Source organism: Oncorhynchus clarkii, chromosome 22 (genome assembly GCF_045791955.1).
Source record: "Oncorhynchus clarkii lewisi isolate Uvic-CL-2024 chromosome 22, UVic_Ocla_1.0, whole genome shotgun sequence".
Taxonomy (NCBI): domain Eukaryota; kingdom Metazoa; phylum Chordata; class Actinopteri; order Salmoniformes; family Salmonidae; genus Oncorhynchus; species Oncorhynchus clarkii.
In genome coordinates, this window is record NC_092168.1 from 11,683,796 (window position 1) to 11,708,900 (window position 25,105).

General features: G+C 41.8%; 1 protein-coding gene across 1 annotated transcript in view; it reads right to left on the bottom strand.

Annotated features, from left to right (window-relative positions):
* The window catches only part of LOC139380061 (3-hydroxyisobutyryl-CoA hydrolase), a 55,437-nt gene that overhangs the window by 23,731 nt on the left and 6,601 nt on the right, over window positions 1-25,105 (bottom strand). Inside the window, 1 exon segment of the mRNA XM_071122523.1 lies at window positions 3,132-3,257. Within this exon segment, the coding sequence (XP_070978624.1) occupies window positions 3,132-3,257 (126 nt within the window).

Here is a 25,105-nt window from a genome sequence, read left to right on the forward strand (position 1 = left end):
TTTGTGTTCATGCAAGTGACTGGTTAAACAAATCCTCACTATCAGTATCTCCAATTTGGCCGTACACCCAGATCCTTGTTTTGAGAACGAAAGATATCTCTGTTTCAAGGTCTCAGCTTAGAGAGAAGAAGCCTCGTGAGGTATTGGTCAGTCACATGAATGAAGCAAATGTTAATGATCAATTAATTATGAATGATGAATAAGTTAAATCATGCAAATATAACTTGTCTGCAATATATAAGAGAACTAACGGGACTGCTCCGGTAGAGCTCCTGTTCGACATGTGTACTTGGTGCATTGAGTTGGTTGGAACCTCTCCAGCATGCTGATAATAAAGAATGATTCATTTAAGATTGATTTGAATGTCCCTGTGTAGAATGTCCACAACAAGATGTATCACTGTCCACATTCAATTTCAGTTTCATTGTGGACTTTTCCCCATATCCGAAGCAAGTGAGGGAGATCCATAACTTCCATTTGAAATTTCCACTCGCGCAGCACTCGAGACCCAAGAACTGAGCATGCGTAAAACCTTTCATTTTACATGGTTTTTCCATAAGCAAAGTTGACATTAGAATGCAGTTTAAACCACCTTCAAGCTAATTTATCTAATGCGCTCTAGAGCAACTTAAGTAGTTTACACGTGCATTGTCATCTTAGAACTGATGGTGAGCATCAGTTCTAGCGCTTTAATATTTTTTGAGGAAAAAAGGTTGGAAATGGGTGTCTCCATAATGACAATCTAAATAGTCTACCTACAACTGGTAAAAAGTTGTAATGATGTGCACGTTTGCTGCTCTGTATCCTCTCACCCATGTGTGCAGCGCTCAGCTTCAACAGACATCCCTCCGACCCTCCCCACCACTCACGTATTCACTCACTCAGCAACAGCCTTCTCACTGCCTGATAGTCAGCAGCAGCAGGTCACAGTAAATATATATATATATATATATATATATACATACATACATACAGTGGGGAGAACAAGTATTTGATACACTGCCAATTTTGCAGTGTATGATCTCTGTAATTGCAAACAAAGGTTTCTGTACCAAATATTACATTCTGCTTTTCTGATGTATCAAATACTTATGTCATGCAATAAAATGCAAATGAATTACTTAAAATTTATACAATGTGATTTTCTGGATTTTTGTTTTAGATTCCGTCTCTCACAGTTGAAGTGTACCTATGATAAAAATGACAGACCTCTACATGCTTTGTAAGTAGGAAAACCTACAAAATTGGCAGTGTATCAAATACTTGTTCTCCCCACTGTATATGTAATAAAAATGCCATGGTGGCCATGGTGCAATATAGAAATAACCTAAAACCCTGCAACAATATATTTTCACCAAAGGCATCGTTTTCAAAGTAGCCCAATTCTTGGGAAAAGCACGGACATGGCAACCCTGCCCACCAAGCCCCCCCCCCCCCCCCCCCCCCCCCCCCCCCACCACCACCACCATTGAGACATTAACCCGGACTTGAACCCGATCGAAAATCTCTGAAGAGACCTGAAAATAGCTGTTCAGCAACGCCCCATCCCATTCTTCTCGAGATAATCTGCAGAGAAGAATGGGAGAAACTCCCCAAATACAGGTGTGCCAAGCTTGTAGTGTCATACCGAAGAAGAATCGAGGCTGTAATCGCTCCCAAAGGTGCTTCAACAAAGTACTGAGTAATGGGTCTGAATATGTATGTAAATGTAATATTTCCATTTTTAATACATTAGCATAAATGGCTAAAAAATGGTTTTTGTTTGGTCATTATGGGGTCTTGTGTTGGTTGATTAGGGGGAAAAAGCAATTTATTACATTTTAGAATAAGCCTGTAACCTAACAAAATGTGGAAAAAGTCAAGGGGTCTGAATACTTTCCGAAGGCACTTTATATCATGAATCGCCCAGAAGTTTGAATTTTTTTTAGATATGACTTTTACGCCATAATCACCCAGCCCTACGTTATGGCCAATTACTACTGGGTCGATATACAAGACCTTGCAAACCACACATAATTACAGGTTGGTCTAAAACCTGCCAAAAACACAGAAGGATCTGGATCGATTCAGAGGCAGCTCCTCCCCCTTAATGACTGTGCTGTTCATCTTTGTACAGTATAAGAGGGGAATCACTACAGCAGCAGCCAGTAAGATGCGATCAGTAAAATCAATCACAACATAACAGAGAAGCAAAGAAACTCCCAAAATTATCTGGGACACATTACAGCATGGGGTGCCATGAAAGCTTTCTATTGTTCATTACAATCGATCGTCTCAGGAAAAGTGGCTCATCTTCAATAGACGAGACGAGTAAGGTGTTCATCATGCCCAGTGGAACATGATGTTGGCAAACCCCACACCTGGCAACTTGGTAAAAAGTGCACATGGGAATGAGTGACGGTCCGAGACCAAGGGTTGACACTTTGAGACTCTGCGTGAGACCGGCCTCAAGCATTTTAACGACGGTTTGATTTGCAGTTGGCCGCGTGGTGAGCATTCCTTCCTTCCATAGCGGGTAGTGCCCACCAGGCGATCACCTGCATACCTTCTGTTCACGCAGCATAACTGGTTGTCAGTTTCCATATCAAACTGTATTTTCCCATGGTTCCCATGGTCCCCATAACCATCAACACTCAAAATAATATGAATAACATATAGCCAAATACATTTTTGCACCCAGGTTCATATTCTCATTTTAAATACCCATACTTACTGTAGTTTGAACAAATCAGACATATATTGACCTAAACAGGTAACAGGCTATTGCGTAATTAGCTAGGTGTTCAGATTTTTAAAAACAAATGACTCTGTCACCTGAAAGAAGTGTGACCATCTATTCAGGCTAAGCGGTCAACAAACTATTTTTAAATGTTTACATAAAACATTTAAGGTTTAATTGTCACATCATGCCATGTGAAGACTTTGTAAAACATTATGCAATTGCAGAGAAACAGGTACAGAAACAGCGGTGTATGTTTCTGTGTATGTGTCACCCTGCTCGGCCTGTTCATATCTGACTGAGGAGGATGCTCTTCTTGCTATGTCTGCATGGCCCATTTATTATTAATGCACTGAAGTGACTGTGCCAAGCAAGGTGAAAATACACACAATCACAATAACATGAGCCAAACATGGACCTCGGGGGAGGGCAGGGGTCGATGCCGGCACAGTGTCTTACCAATTGCCGTCTCCGGCATGGCGAACAGAGTCTTCATAGTGGCCACCCGAAACCTCCCGTGGACTGAGAGGCCCACACCCTGAGGGAGAGAGAGGGGGAGAAAGGGTTAGTGCGAGTAAGATAAGGGAAGATAATGAGGGGGAAATTATTAATGAGGGAATTGGGACAGAAGGAAATGGGCAAGAGAGAGAGAGAGAGAGAGAGAAAAGATGAGATAGAAAGAAGATGAGAAAGAGACTAGAGCAAGAGAAAGAAAGGTGAAGAGAGTGGCATACAAAGATCCATCGCTAGATATGAGTGATGTGACTGATGGAAAGGTATGTAACAGATTGTAAATGCAGACTGAGGCAGAGGCCATGTTAAGCCCTTTGTGTGTGTGTGTGTTTCTGTGTGTGTGTGTGTGTGTGTGTGTGTGTGTGTGTGTGTGTGTGTATTTAACGAGCCACACAGGGTATTAGGAAGAAGGGTGAAGGTTAACCAGGAGGAAAGGCTGAGCATCCCTTTGCTGCCATAGCAGCACACCAAACGGTGTGTCCAAGACAAGGCAAGGACTGCATCGTTACCGTGGAAACAGCCTCCGTCTCTCCCTCTCTCTCACACACACAGTGCAAAAAATATTACAACTCAAGTACACCAAAGTCAAGCACCAATGTCAGGGCGGCATAATACAGTGGAGAATCTGATATGATCAGACTAGACATTGTAGACACACTAACATTATCACACCCTGTCCTGGTCTGTAGCAGCCCTGTGGCACAGTGGAAGCAGAATATTGGCGTCTGACTGCTGGAAAAAAAACACTAGGCCTGATATATCAAAATGCTTTGTAGACTTATCAAGTAAACTGTTTTGATTGAAAGATGTAAACCCGTCTGATTGAAAATGGTTGCAAAGTGCCTTTTCCAAATGGAAACTGCCGTCAACACGAGCTCATTTTATAGAAGTTTCCCCTCTATAAGAGATCAGTGTAAAAGAGCAGCACTTTGCCTTCGGAAAGTATTCAGACCCCTTGACTTTTTCCACATTTGGTTACGTTACTGCCTTATTCTAAAATGGAGTAAATAAAAAAAATCCTCAGCAGTCTACGCACAATACCATATAACGACAAAGCGAAAACAGGTTTTAAGAAAAGTTTGCAAATGTATATAAAAAAAAAACTGAAAATATTTATTTATATAGGTATTCAGACCCTTTGCTATGAGACTCGAAAAATTTAGCTCAGGTGCATCCTGTTTCCATTAACCATCCTTGAGATCTTTCTACAACTTTATTGGAATCCACCTGTGGTAAATTAAATTGATTGGACATGATTTGGAAGGGCACACACCTATCTATATAAGGTCCCACAGTTGACAGTGCATGTCAGAGCAAAAACCAAGCCATGAGGTTCGAAGGAATTGTCCGTAGAGCTCCAAGACAGGATTGTGTCGAGGCACAGATCTGGGGAAGGGTACCAAAAAATGTCTGCAGCAATTGAAGGTCCCCAAGAACACATTGGCCTCAATCATTCTTAACTAGAAGAAGTTTGGAACCACCAAGACTCTTCCTAAAGCTAAAATAGGCTAAATGGGGGAGAAGGGCCTTGGTCAGGGTGATGACCAAGAACCCGATGGTCCCTCTGACAGAGCTCTAGAGCTCATCTATGGTGATGGTAGAACCTTCCAGAAGGACAACCATCACTGCAGCATTCCACCAATCAGGTCTTTATGGTAGAGTGCCAGACGGAAGCCTGTCCTTAGTAAAAGGCACATGACACCTGCTTGGAGTTTGCCAAAAGGCACCTAAAGACTCTCAGACCATGAGAAACAAGATTCTCTGGTCTGATGAAACCAAGATTGAATTCTTTGGCCTGAATGTCAAACATCACGTCTGAAGGAAACTTGGCACAATCCCTAGCATGGTGGTGGCAGCATCATGCTGTGGGGATGTTTTTCAGTGGGAGGGACTGGGAGACTAGTCAGGATCAAGGTGAAGTTGAACGGAGCAAATTACAGATACAGTTGAAGTCAGAGGTTTACATACACCTTAGCCAAATACATTTAAACTCAGTTTCACAATTCCTGACATTTAATCCTAGTAAAAATTTCCTGTCTTAGGTCAGTTAGGATCACCACTTTATTTTAAGAATGTGAAATGTCAGAATAATAGTAGAGAGAATGATTTATTTCAGCTTTTATTTCTTTCATCACATTTCCAGTGGATCAGAAGTTAACAAACACTCAATTAGTATTTGGTAGCATTGCTTTTAAATTGTTTAACTTGGGTCAGATGTTTCGGGTAGCCTTCCACAAGCTTCCCACAATAAGTTGGGTGACTTTTGGCCCATTCCTCCTGACAGAGCTGCTGTAACTGAATCAGGTTTGTAAGGCCTCCTTGCTCGCACACACTTTTTCAGTTCTGCCCACAAATTTTTAATAGGATTGAGGTCAGGGCTTTGTGATAGCCACTCCAATACCTTGACTTTGCTGTCCTTATTAAGCCATTTTGCCACAATTTGGGAAGTATGTTTGCTGTCATTGTCCATTTGGAAGATGCATTTGTGACCAAGCTTTAACTTCCTGACTGATGTCTTGAGATGTTGCTTCAATATATCCACATAGCTTTCCTTCCTCATGATGCCATCTATTTTGTGAAGTGCACCAGTCCCTCCTGCAGCAAAGCACCCCCACAACATGATGCTGCCACCCCTGTACTTCACGGTTGGGTTGGTGTTCTTCGGCTTGCAAGCCTCCCCCTTTTCCCTCCAAACATAACGATGGTCATTATGGCCAAACAGTTCTATTTTTGTTTCATCAGACCAGAGGACAATTCTCCAAAAAGTACCATCTTTGTCCCCATGTGCAGTTGCAAAGCGTAGTCTGGCTTTTTTATGGTGGTTTTGGAGCAGTGGCTTCTTCCTTGCTGAGCTGCCTTTCAGGTTATGTTGATATAGGACTTGTTTTACTGTGGATGTAGATGCTTTTGCACCGGTTTCCTCCAGCATCTTCACAAGGTCCTTTCTGTTGTTCTGGGATTGATTTGCACTTTTCCCACCAAAGTACGTTCATCTCTAGGAGACAGAACGCATCTCCTACCTGAGCGGTATGACGGCTGCGTGGTCCCATGGTGTTTATACTTGCGTACTATTGTTTGTACAGATGAACATGGTACCTTCAGGCATTTGGAAATTGCTCCCAAGGATAAACCAGACTTGTAGAGGACTACAACATTTTTTTCTGAGGTCTTGGCTGATTTTGTTTGATTTTCCCATGATCTCAAGCAAAGAGGCACTGAGTCTGAAGGTAGGCCTTGAAATACATCCACAAGTACACCTCCAATTGACTCAAGTGATGTCAATTAGCCTATCATATGCTTCTAAAGTCATGACATAATTTTCTGGAATTTTCCAAGCTGTTTAAAGGCACAGTCAACTTAGTGTATGTAAACATCTGACCCACTGGAATTGTGACAGTGAATTATAAGTGAAATAATCTGTCTGTTGTTGGAAAAATTACTTGTGTCATGCACAAAGTAGATGTCCTAAACAACTTGCCAAAACTATAGTTTTTTTTTACAAGAAATATGTGGAATGGTTGAAAAACGAGTTTTAATGACTCCAACCTAAGTGTATGTAAACTTCTAACTTCAACTGTAGGTAGTTCATGAAAACCTGCTCCAGAGCGCTAAGGACCTCAGACTGGGGTGAAGGTTCAACAGGACAACGACCCTAAGCACACAGCCAAGACAATGCAGGAGTGGCTTCGGGACAAGTCTCTGAATGTCCTTCAGTGGCCCAGCCATAGCCCAGACTTGAACCCGATCAAACATCTCTGGAGAGACCTGAAAATAGTTGTGCAGCAATGCTCCCCATCCAACCTGACAGAGCTTGAAAGGATCTGCAGAGAAGAATGGGAGAAACTCCCCAAATACAGTTGTGCCAAGCTTATTTCGTCATACCCAAGAAGACTTGAGGCTGTAATCGCTGCCAAAGGTGCTTCAACAAAGTACTGAGTGAAGGGTCTGAATACCTATGTAAATGTAATATTTCAGTTTTTTATTTTAAATAAATGAGTAACATTTTCTTAAAACCAGTTTTTGTTTGTCATTATCGGGAATTGTGTAGATTGATGAGTGAAAAAAAAACATTTAATCAATTTTATAATAAGCCTGTAACGTAACAAAATGTGGAAAAGGTTACATGATGTGGATAGGTGATTTATACGTCTGTGGATGTGCACACAGAACAGCAGCACCTGCTCTGCGTTGATGTCTGTGAAGGAGCGTCTGGTCTGCAGTACCTCCGTGACTACAGACAGACAGGCAGCTGGCAGTAACAACAATAAACATGAAGCTAAAACAAACCAAAGACGACCCCAACCACCCGGGGTTCATCTGGGGGTTGTGTGACCAACAGCCATGCAGACTAAACATCAACAGAATGAACAGACGTCACTGCAGTGTTAACTGGAAGATATGTAGCACTGATGTGACTTAGTGAGAGCCCCTCATTGACATGCATTGGCTGCAACAGACAACTACCCCAGAGCTGAGGCGCGGGGTGTGAAAGGCCACATTGGGGACAAGTACAAGGAGGGTGGCTGCCCATTCATTTTTTGAATGAAATTAGGACATGCTGTACAGGATATCTTTCTAGAGAAATAAAGGAGTAGAATAACAATGTTTTTGAGGAAATAAAGAGAGGGGGAGGGACCTTGGTAAGGAAAACAGAGCTATAACTAGTTGATTAAACTGCCCTGGACAGGTCACCTCAGATAAGGGTCATTGGTGCCCGGCAGCTGGAAATGGTGACTGTGTCCTTTGCTGTAGGTGTGTTGGGCTGTCAGCGGAGATGAGTGTCATGGTTGTGTCAATACCTCCGCTCCTCCCAATACATTCCAATTTGCATCCTTGCAGCAAGTCAAATCAATCACATTCTGCTCAAGGTCTGCTCAATCACTAAGTCGTCGAGTGATTCCTGTCGAACTTAAGGTTGATTTATATAGAAACATGCGCTTGTAGTTAGGGACTTCAACATATTTGACTAACTTGCATGAAACTGTATGAATCTATATTTCATGAAGTTCAGATTACATTTTGATTGAATCTGAAGGGTAAGACTTTGTGAAGTGTTGTGTGTGTAAATGGCCGTCAAAGGACATTCTGTTCATGTTAGGAATGTCTCACATAACCTATCAGATCAGGACACCAGAGATATAGAGAAACCATTAAACATCTCAAATGGATGGAATATGAGTTGTCTATCTTGCTGGCACTAAGCAGCCTTTTCTCCAAAGTGGAAAATACCACCCATTGACATGGCCGTGCAGGCTCTGGAGACTGGAGTGGAAAAGCAGATTCCCCGCACATAGGTTTACAGAGAATTATTCTCAGGATGGAATCTGAGGCTGTATATCTCTCACCTTTTTATAGCAATGGGAACTGCTGGTCGGAATGAAGGAGCATGAAAGGGGAGCATTTAATTTAGCATTTCATAAGATGAAATCATACCCATAAAAGTAAAGGAACAATATGATCTACGGCAGGGGTGTCAAAGTCAAATGGACGGAGGGCCAAATAAAAAAATCAGCTACAAGACGAGGGCCGGACTGTTCGAATGTTCATTGAAAAAATTTTAAATGACGCATATAGTCTAGTGAACCTAATTGAACCTACTGAAAACCTAACAAATATATTACAATATGATCAGATAAATAAAGCAATATTTTCTTATGGCTCTGTCAGTAATCTTTAATTTTCAACAGACACAAAAGACAAATTTCCTTTATATAAATATCCCCATAACATGAACATTAAATGAAAGAAACCGGTATTCAAGGCACCATCAGTAGACTATATTTTCTATTTTAGCAAAAGTGGGCTAAATTTACTTCAAAGAAAAAACAATAATAGCAATTTTCTATCATCCACTCAACTGAAATATTTTTAAAATATAATTGGATTGAAATACAAAAAAATAAAGTGCAAAAATCTATTAATCAAAAACAACACTTTGTTTAAGGAGAAGTAACATGCAGTGAAAACAAATATTAAATTTTAACTTTTAAACTTGAACTGAGTAAAAACTCTAAATATGTGATTGCACAGTAATGTTCACTTGTTTGAGGTTGAGGGTGATACTTGGTGGTGTCCCATCTTTTCCACAAGTTCATCAATGTTCGGGGTAAGGCTCTGAGCTGAAGAAATCCTCAGAATTGAGTGGAGGTGTTCAGCAGTAAGTCGACTTCTGTGTGATGTTTTGTTCAGGTTCATCAAAGAAAACAGTTGTTCACACAGGTATGTGCTGCCAAACATAGACAACGTTTGAGCAGCCTGGATGCGCAGCTGGGGCATTGTGCCGGGGAGGAAACGGGCGAACTCCGCAGCACCCACTGCCGCATATTTTGCCCTCAGTGCATCATTGCATTGGAGGTCAATCAACTCCATTTGGAGGTTTGGTGGTGAGCTTTCCACGTCAACAGCAAATGGGTTACCGAGCAGTTCCAACCTGCTTTTTTGTGCTTCAAAGTCAGCAAATCGGCGTCGAAAGTCAGCGGCAAGCATACCTATTTTATCAGCCAACTGTGTGCTCGGGAACGCACTGGTAGAGAGCTTCTCTTTCATGGTCTGGCAGCTGGGAAAGTGGCTCAAATTTTCTTTCCGCATCTGCGTCTCCCACAGAGTCAGTTTGGTTTTAAATGCCTTCACTGTACTGTACATATCAGAGATGACACGATCCCGACCCTGCAGCTGCAAGTTTATTGCATTCAGATGACTCGTAATGTCACACAGAAAAGCCATTTCACACAGAAACATTTCGTCTCGGAGTTGTGTTGTGTCTTTCCCTTTGCTGTCCAAGAACAGACAAATCTCCTCACGAAGCTCGAAACATCTTTGAAGCACCTTTCCCTGGCTTAGCCATCGCACCTCTGTGTGATAAGGCAAATCACCATGCTCCGTTTCTAACTCCGTCAGAAATGCCTTGAACTGGCGGTGATTCAAACCTTTGGCTCTGATAAAGTTAACTGTGCGCGTGATGATGCTCATTACATGCTCCATTTTCAAGGCTTTACCGCACAACGCTTCCTGGTGTATGATACAATGATAAGCTGTCAGCTCACCTGTCGCGTTTTCCTCTTGCATCTTTTCCCGTATCTTCGCCACCAGTCCGCTCCTGTGTCCACACATCGCAGGTGCTCCGTCGGTTGTCAAACCCACGAGTTTTTCCCAAGGCAGCTCCATCTCATTTACACATCTTGACACCTCTTCATACAAATCATGCCCCGTAGTTGTGCCATGCATAGGACGTAAAGCCAAAAACTCCTCTGTCACGCTTAGGTTGGAGTCCACTCCGCGGATGAAAATTGACAACTGGGCAATGTCAGAAATGTCGGTGCTCTCATCCACAGCCAAGGAATATGCAATAAAATCTTTTCCCTTTTTCACAAGCTGCTCTTTTAGATTGATGGACAACTGGTCTACTCTCTCGGCAATGGTGTTTCTGCTCAGACTCACATTTAAAAAGAGTTGCCTTTTTTCTGGGCAAACTTCGTCACAAACTTTAATCATGCAGTTTTTGATGAAATCCCCCTCCGTAAATGGCCGGGCTGATTTAGCGATCTCTTCTGCCAAAATAAAACTGGCCTTGACAGTTGCGTCCGCGTGTGTGTCCGCGTGTTTCGTTTCATAATGTCGTCTCAGATTATACTCTTTCAGTACCGCCACACTTTCTCCACACAGAAGACACACAGGTTTTCCAGCTACCTTCGTGAACATATACTCCGACTCCCACCTTGTTTGAAACCCCCGGTTCTCAGTATCCACCTTCCGTTTTGCCATTTTTGATGGGTATCTGAAAGTTAATTTTACTGTGATGCTGACGACTGCTGTGCCAATAAATATTGAAATGAAGCAGCCTACTGCTCGGTGCGTCACCTTTGCATTGTGGGAAATGTAGTATTGGTGCGTGTAAAAGATCTGCGGGCTGCCGGCTTGCTGCGGGCCGGTTCTAATAATAAATCAAGATCATCCCAGGGGCCGTAAAAAACCTTCTTGCGGGCCGGATGTGGCCCGCGGGCCTTGACTCTGACATATGTGATCTACGGGTACCACCGACCACCTAAGTACACGTTCAGGGTATCTGGATTCCCGGAACATAGGACTTGTCAGACAACTTGTCAAATATACAGTATAGCCCAGGTATAGCACATTTCATACTTAACATTTTACAGCTTCATCAGGGGTCTCTGGGGTATTCTCAATTACATCACTGGAGGCTCCTCAGAACAGGAAGAGGAGAACCATCCTCAGTGAATTTCATTCTAAAAAAAAATGTGGGGAACAATTAAAAAGTGATCCTTTTTAGATAAAATTATATTAAATATATTCATGTCACCAATCAATTGATTAAAAACACACTGTTTTTCAATTAAGGTCTACAGTAGCCTCAACAGCACCCTGTAGGGTAGAACCATGGTGTAGCCAGAGGACAGCTAGTTTCCGTCCTCCTCTTCAATACAAAACCTAGGAGACTCACGGTTCTCACCCTTTTCCATAGACTTACACAGTAATTATGACAACATCCGGAGGACGTCCTCCAACCTATCAGAGCTCTTTCAGCATGAACTGACATGTCCACCCAATCAAAGGATCAGACAATGAATCAGGTACTGAAATCATAAGCTATAGCTAGCTTGCACTGCAGTGCATCAATGTGTTTGACTCAAATAGAGAGAAAGACAATAGTTGAACAGTTTTGAACAAATTCATTTATTTAAAAATGAATGAGAAGCAAGAGAGAGAGAGAGAGAGAGAGACAGCTATATTTCGTTGTATTTTTTCACTTTCACTGAGCTAGCAAATGCAGTTTAGCCTACACAAATAACAGGCTCAAACAGAGAGGGATACAATGTTAGCTAGCTGGCTGGTTATGGCTATCCAACACTGGAACTCTTCCAATTCAAGGTAAGCTTTTGGTTTTATTAATTTATTGCCACCGGGGCCCGCCGGTGTAACTGCTAAACTGCTTGCTGACTGTACTGTATGATTATAGTGGGTTAACTAGCGCTTTAGCTCTAGTAGCTATGTTGACTATGACATTACCTAATATGGTGACAAGGATCTAGGCTGTATGTAGCGGTTAGCGGTTATGATATTTTGAGGTAGTACGCACACGCGGATATTCTGTGTTGAGCGGTTAACAAAGAAATAGGTACACCTATATGCTTCATTTAGAGTTATTAATGTAACTTTAGTTGTTCTACATGTTTTGATTTTTAATACATTGTAAGGCTACATGGTGCGACTAATGATGATTTGAAAAAAGTCTCATGAAAGGCATGAACTCTGCTTTGTTTTTTGCGCAGGCTGTACATACTTCATCAGTCTTTCATTCACAATTTGACAAGCACTTGATAATGCCTCAAATTTCCCAGCGGCATCCACTTTGTGTGGCCGTAATGCCACCTAAAAAAATCTGGCCTTTTGCGGCCAGTGGAAATTGTGCCCTTGGGTAGAATATAATAATGATAATTCCCTTCTCCCTGAGTGCTGCTTGCTCCGAAGCACCTCTCACCTCACATGGATCTCCATCACGTATTATCAGGTATGAAGGTAAGACACAGATGCAGACAATGTCGAATTAATAATGGTTTAATAATCCAACAGGGGCAGGCAATAGGTCAAGGCAGGCAGGGGTCAGTAGATTTTCAATTACATTTGCATTGATGTCAGAGTGATTAGAGGGACAGTAGAGTGCTGACTACCAGGCAGTTAGCAAGCTTTTTTTTATTGAATATTCAAAATATACAATATACTTGCAGTGAAGCTGCTCAACAACTACACCACACCAGTCATCCAACAGACTATCATTCAGAGCGACACACAGAAGCATCCAGGGTCAATGCCCTGCTCAAGGGCATGTTGACAGATCTCCCACCAGGCCAAAAAACGTGAACCCGAACCCTCCAAGATCCCCCCACAGTTTCCCAATAGTGGTCCCTCAACCATTCGAGACCGCTCCCACAATCGCCCCCCCCAAGAAGAAAAAAATAAATAAAAAATACAATGAATTTTATCCCCACCCCCAAGAATTAACTAAAGAGAAAAAAGAAAAAGACAGAAGAAAACAGCAAACAACAACGCAAAGGACATCAAGGACAACTAAAATCATAACAGCAATGCCAACTGTATATGTTTGTGTGCACGTCTGGCACGATTACATGTATGTGTGTGTTCCTGTATGCATTTATTTGAATGAGAGTGTGTGTATATGCATGTGTACAAACACCTGCACGGCATCAGCCTCAGACAAACTGGCATTAGCTGTAAAAACACTGTCACTCAAGGTAATGTAAAAGTTGTATTTTTTAGGTTCCAATATGTAATATTGTACACTTCTCATAATTAGGTTTTAGTCCAGAGAGTACAGAAAAGTTATCTTCATTGAGACATTGCAGGGATCTAGCTTGCGGACTTAATATAAAACTTGAGTCATTAACATCAATGGACATCTTTGTTTTTAAGCCTTGGATTTCTAATCCTCTAATGTTGTTATTGGATCTGATTTTAATAGTTATGGCCATAACGAATAGATATGGTGACTGCGGACACCCTTGTTTAACTCCTCGACAATTCAAAACTCTGAGAAGTAGCCGTTATTTACTATTTTACACCTGGGGTTGTAATACATTATTTTTACCCATTATATAAGAGAATCACAGAAATGTAAAAAATCCAGGCATTTATAAATAAAGTACAGTCTTACTTTATCAAATATATTTTCAAAATCTGCTATAAATACCAAGCCTGGTTTCTTAGATGTTTCATGATGTTCTATTATTTCTAGTAGTTGTCGTATATTATCTCCAATGTATTGTCCATGTAAAAAACCTGTCTGATCAGGATGAACAATAGCTGGTAAAATCCTTTTAATTCTGAGTGCTATGCATTTCGGTAGTATTTTTGCATCACAACATTGAAGTGTAAGGGGCCTCCAGTTTTTAGATAGACTGGATCTTTATATTTTCCACCTGGGTCTTGTTTTAATAATAGAGAAATCAGACCTTCCTGCAGAGTACCTGACAGACTATCATTTCTATAGGAGTAGTTAAAACAATCTAACAATAGAGCTTTACGTATATCAAAAAATACTTGATATACCTCTACTGGTATGCCAACAAGCCCTATGTTTTTCCAGACTGAAAGGATTTTATAGCCTCAAAATATTCTTCCTCTGTAATTTGGCCTTTGCACTGATCTTTGTGTACATTTGTTCATTTTCCATTTTTTATATTATTTGGAAATAATTCCTTACTGAGACGGAAAAGAGAACATCTGCCTAAAATATTCAGCTTCCTTTTTAAAAATATCATTTGGAGAATCATAGATGTCTTCAGTAATGAGTTTCTGCTAGTTATTTTTGTTAGCCTTCCTGTATTGGAGATTCAGGAAGACTTTTGTGAATTTTTCTCCATATTCCATCCAGTTTGCTTTATATTTGTAATAGATTACATTAGATCGATCGTTCTTGAATAAGTTCAAGTTCTTTTTGTTTTTCCTCTAACTTATTTTGTATCTCTGTCGTATCGTTTTGTTTTGCCTGTTTTGCCTGTAAGATCAATAAATTGGTATAAATATTTTCGAAGAAGTATGGATCATCCTGATTTGGACCAAATAGATTAATGAGCCAAGTATTTTTTTTGTCCATTTTCATATTTAAAAAGATCCACCTTCCTTGCAAATCATTCCTGACTTTTTACACATTCAGATACTTAAAAATATATATGTTTTGTATTTTTTTTATTGAATATTCAAAACATTCAATATACTTGCGGTGAAGCCGCTCAACAACTACATCATACCAGTCATCCAACAGATTCCCATTCAGAGCGACACACAGAAGCATCCAGGGTCAATGCCCTGCTCAAGGGTATGTTGACCGATCTACCACCAGGCCAAAAAACGTGAGCCCGATCCCTCCACAGTTCCCCAATAGCTGTGTGCATGTCTAGCACTATTACATGTATGTGTGTGTTCTTGTATGTGTAAAAAGTAAAAAATGTTGTTAATTAAAATCATCACACCTTTTGAGTTCCTTTGTCCATGACAGAAAATTATTTCACCACCCCATTCCTTTTTCCACCAACTTCATCTAAGGATGTAGAGTGAGTTTCCTGTAAACAGTACGTTTTTTTCCTTTTCTTTTAGCCATGTAAAGACTGATCTATTTTATAATCTGCTAAACCGTTACAATTATAACTGGCTATACTTATGTCTTATTTCACCCCTTACCATAACTAGATACTTTTCTCAGTCTAAATTGACCATAATTAGTGCTTGTAAAGTTACTGTCACAAGAGGTATTATGACGGTCAAAATTAGAGCTTTCAAATGTCATATTTAGAATTCAAGAAATATGTTCTAGCAATATTTGTTTTATTCCCTTGCCTGTTTGCCTGTGAGCCAATGCCACAGATGTTAGAAAATTGAGACAAGATGTTGTGTGTAGTAAATCTGAGTAGGTTGATGTGTATGATATTGGATGTAATTTAGTGAACGTGTCTACGATGTCTGTATAAGAGTAAGACTATAGTGTGTGCTGTCCAAATAAATAATTTGCATGGTTGAGTGTCTATGTATGTGTGTAACTTGTAGTGCATAATCCTTAATATTCATGATGATCATTGTAATCCATATCGTATCACCGTCAATGTTGCGTCATAATTACATCATTGAAAAACACATCCCAGCATTTCCATAGCAACTCACATGATTATGAAAGAGGCCTTGCAATACCTTAGAGTTAGCAAGTTTGGTAAGCTACTAATGGCCATCAGCAGCATCAGAGCTTGGAGAAGACTAATTACCATGACTAAACAGTCACGTGGAATTTGACTGCCTTCATGACTTGTGACCGCCGGTGTGGAAATAATACAGTCACTGTAACAGCTCTAGTCACAGACACCTGATGTGTTGTGCACTGAAGTCCACAATCTAAGGGAAAAGATGAGAGAAGGAGAGCGCAAAGAGGCAAATTATACAGAGCACAAAATGATCATGCTGTTTGTATGTGGCTGCTATGAAAGTGATCTGAATTTGCTTATGATCGGGGGTGTATTCATTCCGCGGATTCTGTTAAAAAACATTTCTTAAAACGGAAGCAAACAGAACGGGGATAAACATACCTGAATTTGTCCAATATAAACTCTCGTTTGCAACTGTTGGACTAATGAGTGCTACACTGATGAAATATATTAACACATGAAACAATATCAAAATATTTTTCTGAGTTACAATTCATATAAAGAAATCAGTCAATAGAAATAAATTCATTAGGCCCTAATATATGGATTTCACATGATTGGGTATACAGATATGCATCTGTCATTCACAGATACCTTTAAAAAAAAGTAATGGCGTGGATCAGAAAACCAGTTGTTGTGACCACCCTTTCCCTCACGCAGCCCAACATCTCTTTCATAGAGTAGATCAGGCTGTTGCTTGTGGCCTGTAGAATGTTGTCCCACTCCTCTTCAATGGCTGTGTGAAGTTGCTGTATATTGAGGGGGGGGGACTGGAACACTGTCGTACAAGTCGATCCAGAGCATCCAAAACATGCTCAATGGGTGACTGGGACATTTTCAACTTCCAGGAATTGTGTGCAGATCCTTGCGACATGGGGCTGTGCATTATTATGCTGAAACATGAGGTGAAGGCGGCGGATGAATGGCACAACAATGGGCCTTAGGATCTCGTCACAGTATCTGTGCATTCAAATTGCCATCGATAAAATGCAATTGTGTTAATTGTCCGTAGCTTATGCCTGCCCATACAATAACCGCCACCACGGGACACTCTTTTCACAATGTTGACATCAGCGAACCACTTGCCCACACGATGCCATTCTACCGGTACAGTTGAAACAGGGATTCCTCCTTAAAGAGAACAATTCTCCAGCATGCCAGCGGCCATCAAAGGTGAGCATTTGCCCACTGAAGTCGGTTACAGCACCAAACTGCAGTCAGGTCAAGACCTTGGTGAGGACTACGAGCATGCAGATGCTTCCCCGAGACAGTTTGTGCAGAAATTCTTCAGTTGAGCAAACCCACAGTTTCATCAGCTGTCCGGGTGGCTGGTGTCAGATGATCGTACAGGTGAAGAAGAAAATGCGGAGGTACTGGGCTGGCATGGTTACACGTGGTCTGCGGTTGTGAGGCCGGTTTTTACGTACTGCCAAATAAACTAAAACAACGTTGGAGGCGGCTTATGGTAGAGAAATTAACATTACATTCTCTGGCAAAAGCTCTGGTGGACATTCCTGCAGTCAGCATGCCAATTGCACACTCCCTCTCAACTTGAGACATGTAAATATATTATTTTAAATGTATTTTCTTTATTTATTATTTTCCCCTAACCCTACTACCCCTCCCCTAATTGGAGTAAACTAATGGACAACAAGCATTCGGAAAGTATTCAGACCCCTGGACTTTTTCCACATTTTGTTACGTTACAGCCTCATTCTAAGATGGATTAAATTATTTTTTCCCCCTCAATACCCCATAATGACAAAGCGAAAACAGGTTAAGATTTTTTTTGCAAATGTATAAAAAATGTAAAACAGAAATATCTTATTTACATAAGTATTGATAGCCTTTGCTATGAGACTTGAAATTGAGCTCCAGTGCATCCTGTTTCCATTGATCATCCTTGAGATGTTTCTACAACTTGGAGTCCACCTGTGGTGAATTCAATTGATTGGACATGATTTGGAAAGGCACACGCCTGTCTATATAAGATCCCACAGTTAACAGTGCATGTCAGAGCAAAAATCAAGCCATGAAGGTCAAAGGAATTGTGCGTAGAGCTCCGAGACAGGAATGTGTCGAGGCACAGATCTGTGGAAGGGTACGAAAACATGTCTGCAGCATTGAAGGTCCCCAAGAACACAGTGGCCTCCATCATTCCTAAATGGAAGAAGATTGGAACCACCAAGACTCTACCTAGAGCTGGTCGCCTGGTCAAACTGAGCAATCGTGGGAGAAGGGCCTACAACTTGATCAGGGATTTGACCAATAACCCAATGGTCCCTCTGACAGAGCTCCAGAGTTCCTCTGTGGACATTGGATAACCTTCCAGGAGGACAAACATCTCTGCAGCATTTCACCAATCAGGCCTTTATGGTAGAGTGCCAGACAGAAGCCACTCCTTAGTAAAAGGCACATGACACCAGCTTGGAGAACCTAAAGACTCTCAGACCATAAGAAACAAGATTCTCTGGTCTGATGAAACCAAGATTGAATTCTTTGGCCTGAATGCCAAGACTAACGCATTCACCTACGGTGAAGCATGGTGGTGGCAGCATTATGTTGTGGGGATGTTTTTCAGCGGGAGGTACAGGGAAAGATGAATGGAGCAAGGTACAGAGAGATCCTTGATGAAAACCTGCTCCAGAGCACTCAGGACTTCAGACTGGGGCAAAGGTTCACCTTCCAACAGGACAATGACCCTAAGCACACAGCCAAGACAACGCAAGAGTGTCTTCGGGACAAGTCTCTGAATGTCCTTGACCTGAAAATAGCTGTGCATTTAACGCTCCCCATCCAACCTGACAGAGCTTGAGAGGATCTGCGGAGAAGAATGGGAGAAACTCCCCAAATACAGTTGTGCCAAGCTTGTAGCATCACACCCAATAAGACTCAATGCTGTAATCGCTGCCAAAGGTGCTTCAACAAAGTACTGAGTAAAGAGTCTTATGTAAATGTGATATTTCAGATTTGTATAAATTTGCCAAAACCCTGCTATGTCATTCTGGGGTATTGTGTGTAGATTGATGAATTAAAAATTGTTTTTTTCCCCTAATTTTAGAATAATGCTGTAACGTAACAAAATGTGGAAAAAGTGAAGGGGTCTGAATACTTTCGGAATGCACTGTAAGTATTGGCTAGTACGCATATGCAGCTGTCGTTGACTTATTCCACATTTTGTTGTGTTACAGCCTTCAGAAAATACCCATAATATACACTGAGTGAACAAAACATTAGGAACACCTTCGTAATATTGATTTGCACACACTTTTGCCCTCAGAACAGCCTCAATTCGTTGGGGCATGGACTCTACAAGGTGTCGAAAGCGTTCCACAGGGATGCTGGACCATGTTGACTCCAATGCTTCCCACAGTTGTGTAAAGTTGGTTGGATGTTCTGGGTGGTGGACCATTCTTAATACACACGGGAAAATGTTGAGCCTGGAAAAACCCAGCAGCGTTAGCAACCAGGAAATTAGGGATTTCCACTAGATAACACAGCCACAAAGTCCGAACAGCTTTCCCGGTTTGACAACAGATGCAGCTTTGGTGGGAGAAATCAATATTCAAATATCACAGCCATCACAACACTGGTGGGTAAGTAATACTGTGAAACAATATTATTCCACTATTAGCGGCAGATATATTATGGACATTTTCTGAAATGACAAAGCAAAAATTCTCACCCATCTACACACAATACCTCATAATGACAAAGTAAAAATATAAATAAATAAATAAATAAAGGGGGATACCTAGTACAACTGAAGGCATTCAACTGAAATGTTGCTTCCGCATTTAACCCAACCCCTCTGAATCAAAGAGGAGTGGGGGCTGCCATAGTTGACATCCATGTTAAGACATTTATGCACATTTATTTTAAAGACTATAGGCCTCTTGGTGAAATCCCTGAGTGCTTTCCTTCCTCTTCTGCAACTGGGTTAGGAAAGAAGTCTGTATCTTTGTAGAGACTGGGTGTACACCATCCTAACTTTACAATGCTCAAAGGGATATTTAATGTCTACTTTTTTCATTTTTACCCACCTACCAATCGGTGCCCTTCTTTGCGATGCATGTGGTCGAATCTGTATTTGAAATTCAATGCTCGACTGAGAGCCATACAGATAATTGCATGTGTGGAGTACAGAGATGAGGTAATCATTGAAAAAAATCATGTTAACCACTATTATTGCACACACGGTGAGTCCATGCAACTTGTTAATCAAATTGTTACTCCTGAACATATTTAGGCAGGCCAATATAAAGTGGTTGAATACTTATTGACTCAACACATTTCAGCTTTTCATTTTTAATTTGTAAAAATGTCTAAAAACATAATTCCACTTTGACATTATGGGGTATTGTGTGTAGGCCAGTGACAAAAAAAATCTACATTTAATCTACTATAAATTCAGGCTGTAACACAACAAAATGTGGAAAAAGTCCAGGGGTGTAAATACTTTCTGTAGGCACTGTACAGTATGTAAGCCCTTCTATGACACATGCTACTGTGCTAACGCTGATAGGAAGGTCCTGATAAAGGACTAGCTCAGGAAGCAGCTGTTTGCATGGGACTTTATTTGGTCTCACTGGAAGGGTGCAGGTGAAATCCTCATTATGGAACAGGGAGTGACTACTTTCAATAAGAAACGTTCATTTTCCGTTGGAAAACCATTTCCGTTGTGTGCCCTAATGTACATGACCCAGAAGTGGGAACAGTTTTTGATCTCACTAATGGATTAATTGAACATCCAGATGCGAGCCGTCCCAGAGTGTCTGGTCGTCTTGAAAGAACGGCATCTACGGTGCCTAATTTGATAGACTACAATGTCTGGCAGCCATCAGCAGCCCATACACATCCTAATTAAAATGTAAATGAACAAATGTCCAGAGAACTGTTGAAAACCTTTCAGATGTACTGAAAACATTCAAGGCCAGAAATACTATGCTTCTTCTATCTAACATCAAGCATAAATTCAGATCAACTGTAAAATGCTGTAGCGCATCAACCTAGGACACCGTTGGTGTATCATCATCAACAGGAGACCACGCAAGTTGCTGATCAATTTCGTTTACATTTTTAGCTTCCTCTATCCTCTGACTCTTTAATGCTAGATTATGAAATGCCATATGGCCAATGTAGACATAATTTGAGTAACAGTTGTTGGAATGGGGCTATTACTGGCAATTGAGGGTGATCATTGCAGGCAAGTCCATGCATAAAAACTGGGTCTCTTTTTTGGTTTCTTGAGTAAGTCAGCTCCAAAATGCAGGTGTTTCAGCCTAGTTTATTGCTTTCTGTGGTGGTGGGGCAGCTAGTGGAAAATACGGAGTGTAGGGGTTGGTAATGTTCTCTAGTTCCGCCATGATTGGCTCAGTGTTCTGTCACTCATGGGGACACTACGTCACTGCCCAATCTAAGGGTAGAGCTAGAAAATTCAGGCCCCTTGGGTGCTGCCATAGAGTTACATTAGAAGTTCCCAACCAAGAAGGCTAAACGTCAATGGCCACAGAAAAAAATGTCAAATCACGTTATATCTACAGTAGCTTTGATTGTACTGATCATGTCAACCTCATACATAAAAAATCTTAGCTAGCAATCATCATCATGAATCAAGTCGACAATCTACTGGCAAATCCTTTTAAATCCTTGTCATACGAAGACAAATAATGAAGAGAAATTATAGATAAAACGTATCGGTGCTCATCGGCCATTGGACAAACATTACACAACAAGTTGGAAATAGCAAATTCAATAATGAGTGGTTTGGAAGGAATCAGTGGCTAACTGCAAGCATTGCAAAGCATTCACTAGCCTGCTATTCAGTGGAGTGGGTGTGTGGTCCCAAGTCTGGGTTTAAGGGTCTCTTTTCCAAGCTTAAAAGGACAAACATTAAACATTGGCCATTCTGTCAATCCAGCAGGACTGGATTGAAAATAACTTGAAACTCGTAACTGAGAAATCTGACTTCAGTGAGTTCAAGACAACGGGGAACTCAGGAAAAAACGAGCTCCGACTGGGAAAATACTTTTGAACAGTCATCCAACTCGGAATTATAAGTCAGGATCTCGGGCCTCTTTTTAGAGCTCAGACCTGAATATCACTGACATCATCATGTTTGGACCTTGTTTGTTTTTTTCCAGAGTTCCCAGTTGTCTTAAATGCACCATAAATCCAGAGAATGCCAGACTTTGATGACAGGGAAATATGTACATTGTAGCTAAGAAAGTCATACTACGTGTATGTTGTGTAGTAGTCCAAGTGCCTCACCCTAATAATTTGGTCCTTTTTCCCCTCTTAATTTTGCCTACTGTTCTGACTTGGTGGTTCACATGTAGCCTATAACCTGTTTTAGAGAAATGTCATCATTTAATATTTTAAGAGCTTTTACTGTCTTCTTATATACCCCCTTTATTTATCCTACGGTTCTGACTTGGGTTTACAAGGAGAAAACTGTAAGAACGGCCAATGTTCTGAATTCTGTCGATGTACATTTCAAAAGTGTTGAACAAATAGTCAATATAGCTATGTCCTAGCTCGCTCATTAATGTCTTAAATCAAAATTACGGATTGCCTCTTATCTGCTCATCGTCCCCTTTTGAGATGTACAAGCTATGGCATTTGTCAGTCGAAACCACATTTGTTTTTAAGCAAGTCAGCCATGTTTTTTTTTAAAGCAGTAAATGAGGTTGAATGAACTATTTTGCTTCCAGACAAGGCTCCGCTGATAGCCAGGTGTAGCTGTGTTGGGACAGCTTTATGTAGGCCCAAACAGTTTGTCGGTACCGTTTGTCACCGTTATAGTGCAATTAATGTATTGTTTAGTGCTCTGGCTTTGCTGGCATGCATATATATATTTTTTTTTATTGTTTGCTGTAAATACTAAATACTAATTCTCCATTAGCTAGTGTGCTTCAATATGACACAGTGGAAAAAGTCACTGTGCTACGAGTGTTGCACGGTATACTGAAACTTCTGTACTTTTCCTATACTAAAACATGAAAAACGTTTCGGTACTAGAATTGTTGTTACTAGAATGTGCCTTTAAAAAATATATAGATATTCTCCCCAATTGGTAGTAGTTACAGTCTTGTCTCATTGCTGCAACTCCCGTACAGACTCGGGAGAGGCCAAGGTCAAGAGCCATGCATCCTCTGAAACACAACCCAACCTAGCCGCACTGCTTCTTGACACAATGCACATCCAACCCGGAAGCCAGCCGCACCAATGTGTCCAAGGAAACGCCGTACACCTGGCGACCTGGTCAGCGTGCACTGTGCCCAGCCCGCGCTAGTGCGCGATGAGACGGATATCCCGCCGGCCAAACCCTCCCTGACGACGCTGGGCCAATTGTGCGTTGCCCCATGGACCTCCCAGTCGCAGCCGGCTGCAACAGAGCCTGGGCTCGAACCCAGAATCTCTGGTGGCACAGCTAGCCCTGCCCGGGAGGCTGGAAAGTCTGTTAATCAGTGCAGCCGATGTCCCCTTACAGCGCGAGCGCACCATGCCTGCATGCACTTATCCTGCACCGGGAGTCTGGGCTGTATCATGTTAGCTCCCTACTCATGCCTCCCAGAAGTTAACACACTTGAATAATGTGACATGGCATGTAGAAATGTTGAAACTGTTATTTACTGTTCACAGAACAATGTCCATACAGGCAAGAACACTTTACAATGCAAAATGATACTGGTAGCTTCCAGCTTTGTAGGTAAAGTTTGATGAGTCCCAAATGGAAGGGAAACTGATTGTTTGTCATCTGTAGCCCCATGAAATCAACCAAAACAAGCTCAATAACGCAATGCATCTATACACTCCTATTGAATATGCATTGACCAGTATATTGTGAATAGGCCTAGGCTACATCTTGATTTACCCATCATCAAGAGATTTACCATTCAAATAAATGACTACTATCAGGAATCAAGGTAAGACCCAGATGCAGTCTCGTCGAATTGACAATGGTTTAATATTCCAACAGGGGCAGGAAAGAGACAGGTCAAGGCAGGCAGGGGTCAGTAAACCAGAGGTGGGGCAACAGTACCGGACGCTCTGGTCAATGACGCTCCTAACAGGAACGTTCTCCATAGCCCACCATAGGTCTCGCTCCTACCGGTGAGCCTGGTTTTTTAAAGGACAAGGGGACACGAAATGACGAAGAGTCCTGCAATACAGACAACTCTTCATGTCAATCCTGTATTGCCGTTCCGCTGGCGATAGCCCAGCTCTGCCTAGTGGCATAGGCTTATGAAGAGGAGTTGACTCGGCCATCTTTAGCAGCCCTCGGGGCAGTTCGGGAAGCTTCAGGTTCTCTCGGCAACGAGGCCATCGGGAGCTTCCGGGATGACTTGGAGGCAAGGTGGGATCCCTGGAAATTCAATTTCCTCTCCATTCGTCGTTCCCATAATCGCTCATTGATACAGATGGTCAAGCGATGAGGGAATTGAGCTCCGTAGGTAACGCCCCGGGCTGCAAGCTTGTCCTTGACACGCTCTGAGATGCCGTGCAGGAATATATGGGACAGCGCCACTTGATTCCAAGCACTCTCTCTGCTGCCAAAGTATGGAAATCCACAGCATAATCAGCTACACCGCGGGAGTCCTCTCGCCCGGAGAATGGGGCATCAAAAACCTCTCTCACTTCTCCCACGAACCACTCCAGACTGGCTGTTGTTCCCACACTGCAGCAGCCCAGGTGAAAGCCCTCCCGGACATCAGCGTGATGAGGTAGGCTATCTTGGCATGATCCGAAGGGATGGCTGAAGCTCGAAGACGAGGGCACACTGAGCTGGCACCGGATCTGCTGGGTCAGTCATGGCCAGTTCGTACTATCAGGAATCAAGGTAAGACCCAGATACAGACACGTCGAATTGACAATGGTTTAATATTCCAACAGGGGCAGGCGATAGACAGGTCAAGGCAGGCAGGGGTCAGTAAACCTGAGGTGGGGCAACAGTACCGGACGACAGGCAGGCTCAGGGTCAGGGTAGGCAGAGGTCAACAATCCAGAGGTGGGGCAAAGTTAGGCAAGGGTCAAAACCAGGAGGGCAAGAAAAAAAAGAGACTGGGAATAGCAGGAGCTGATAACAAAAACGCTGGTTGACTTGACAAACAAGACGAACTGGCAACGGACAAACAGTGAACACAGG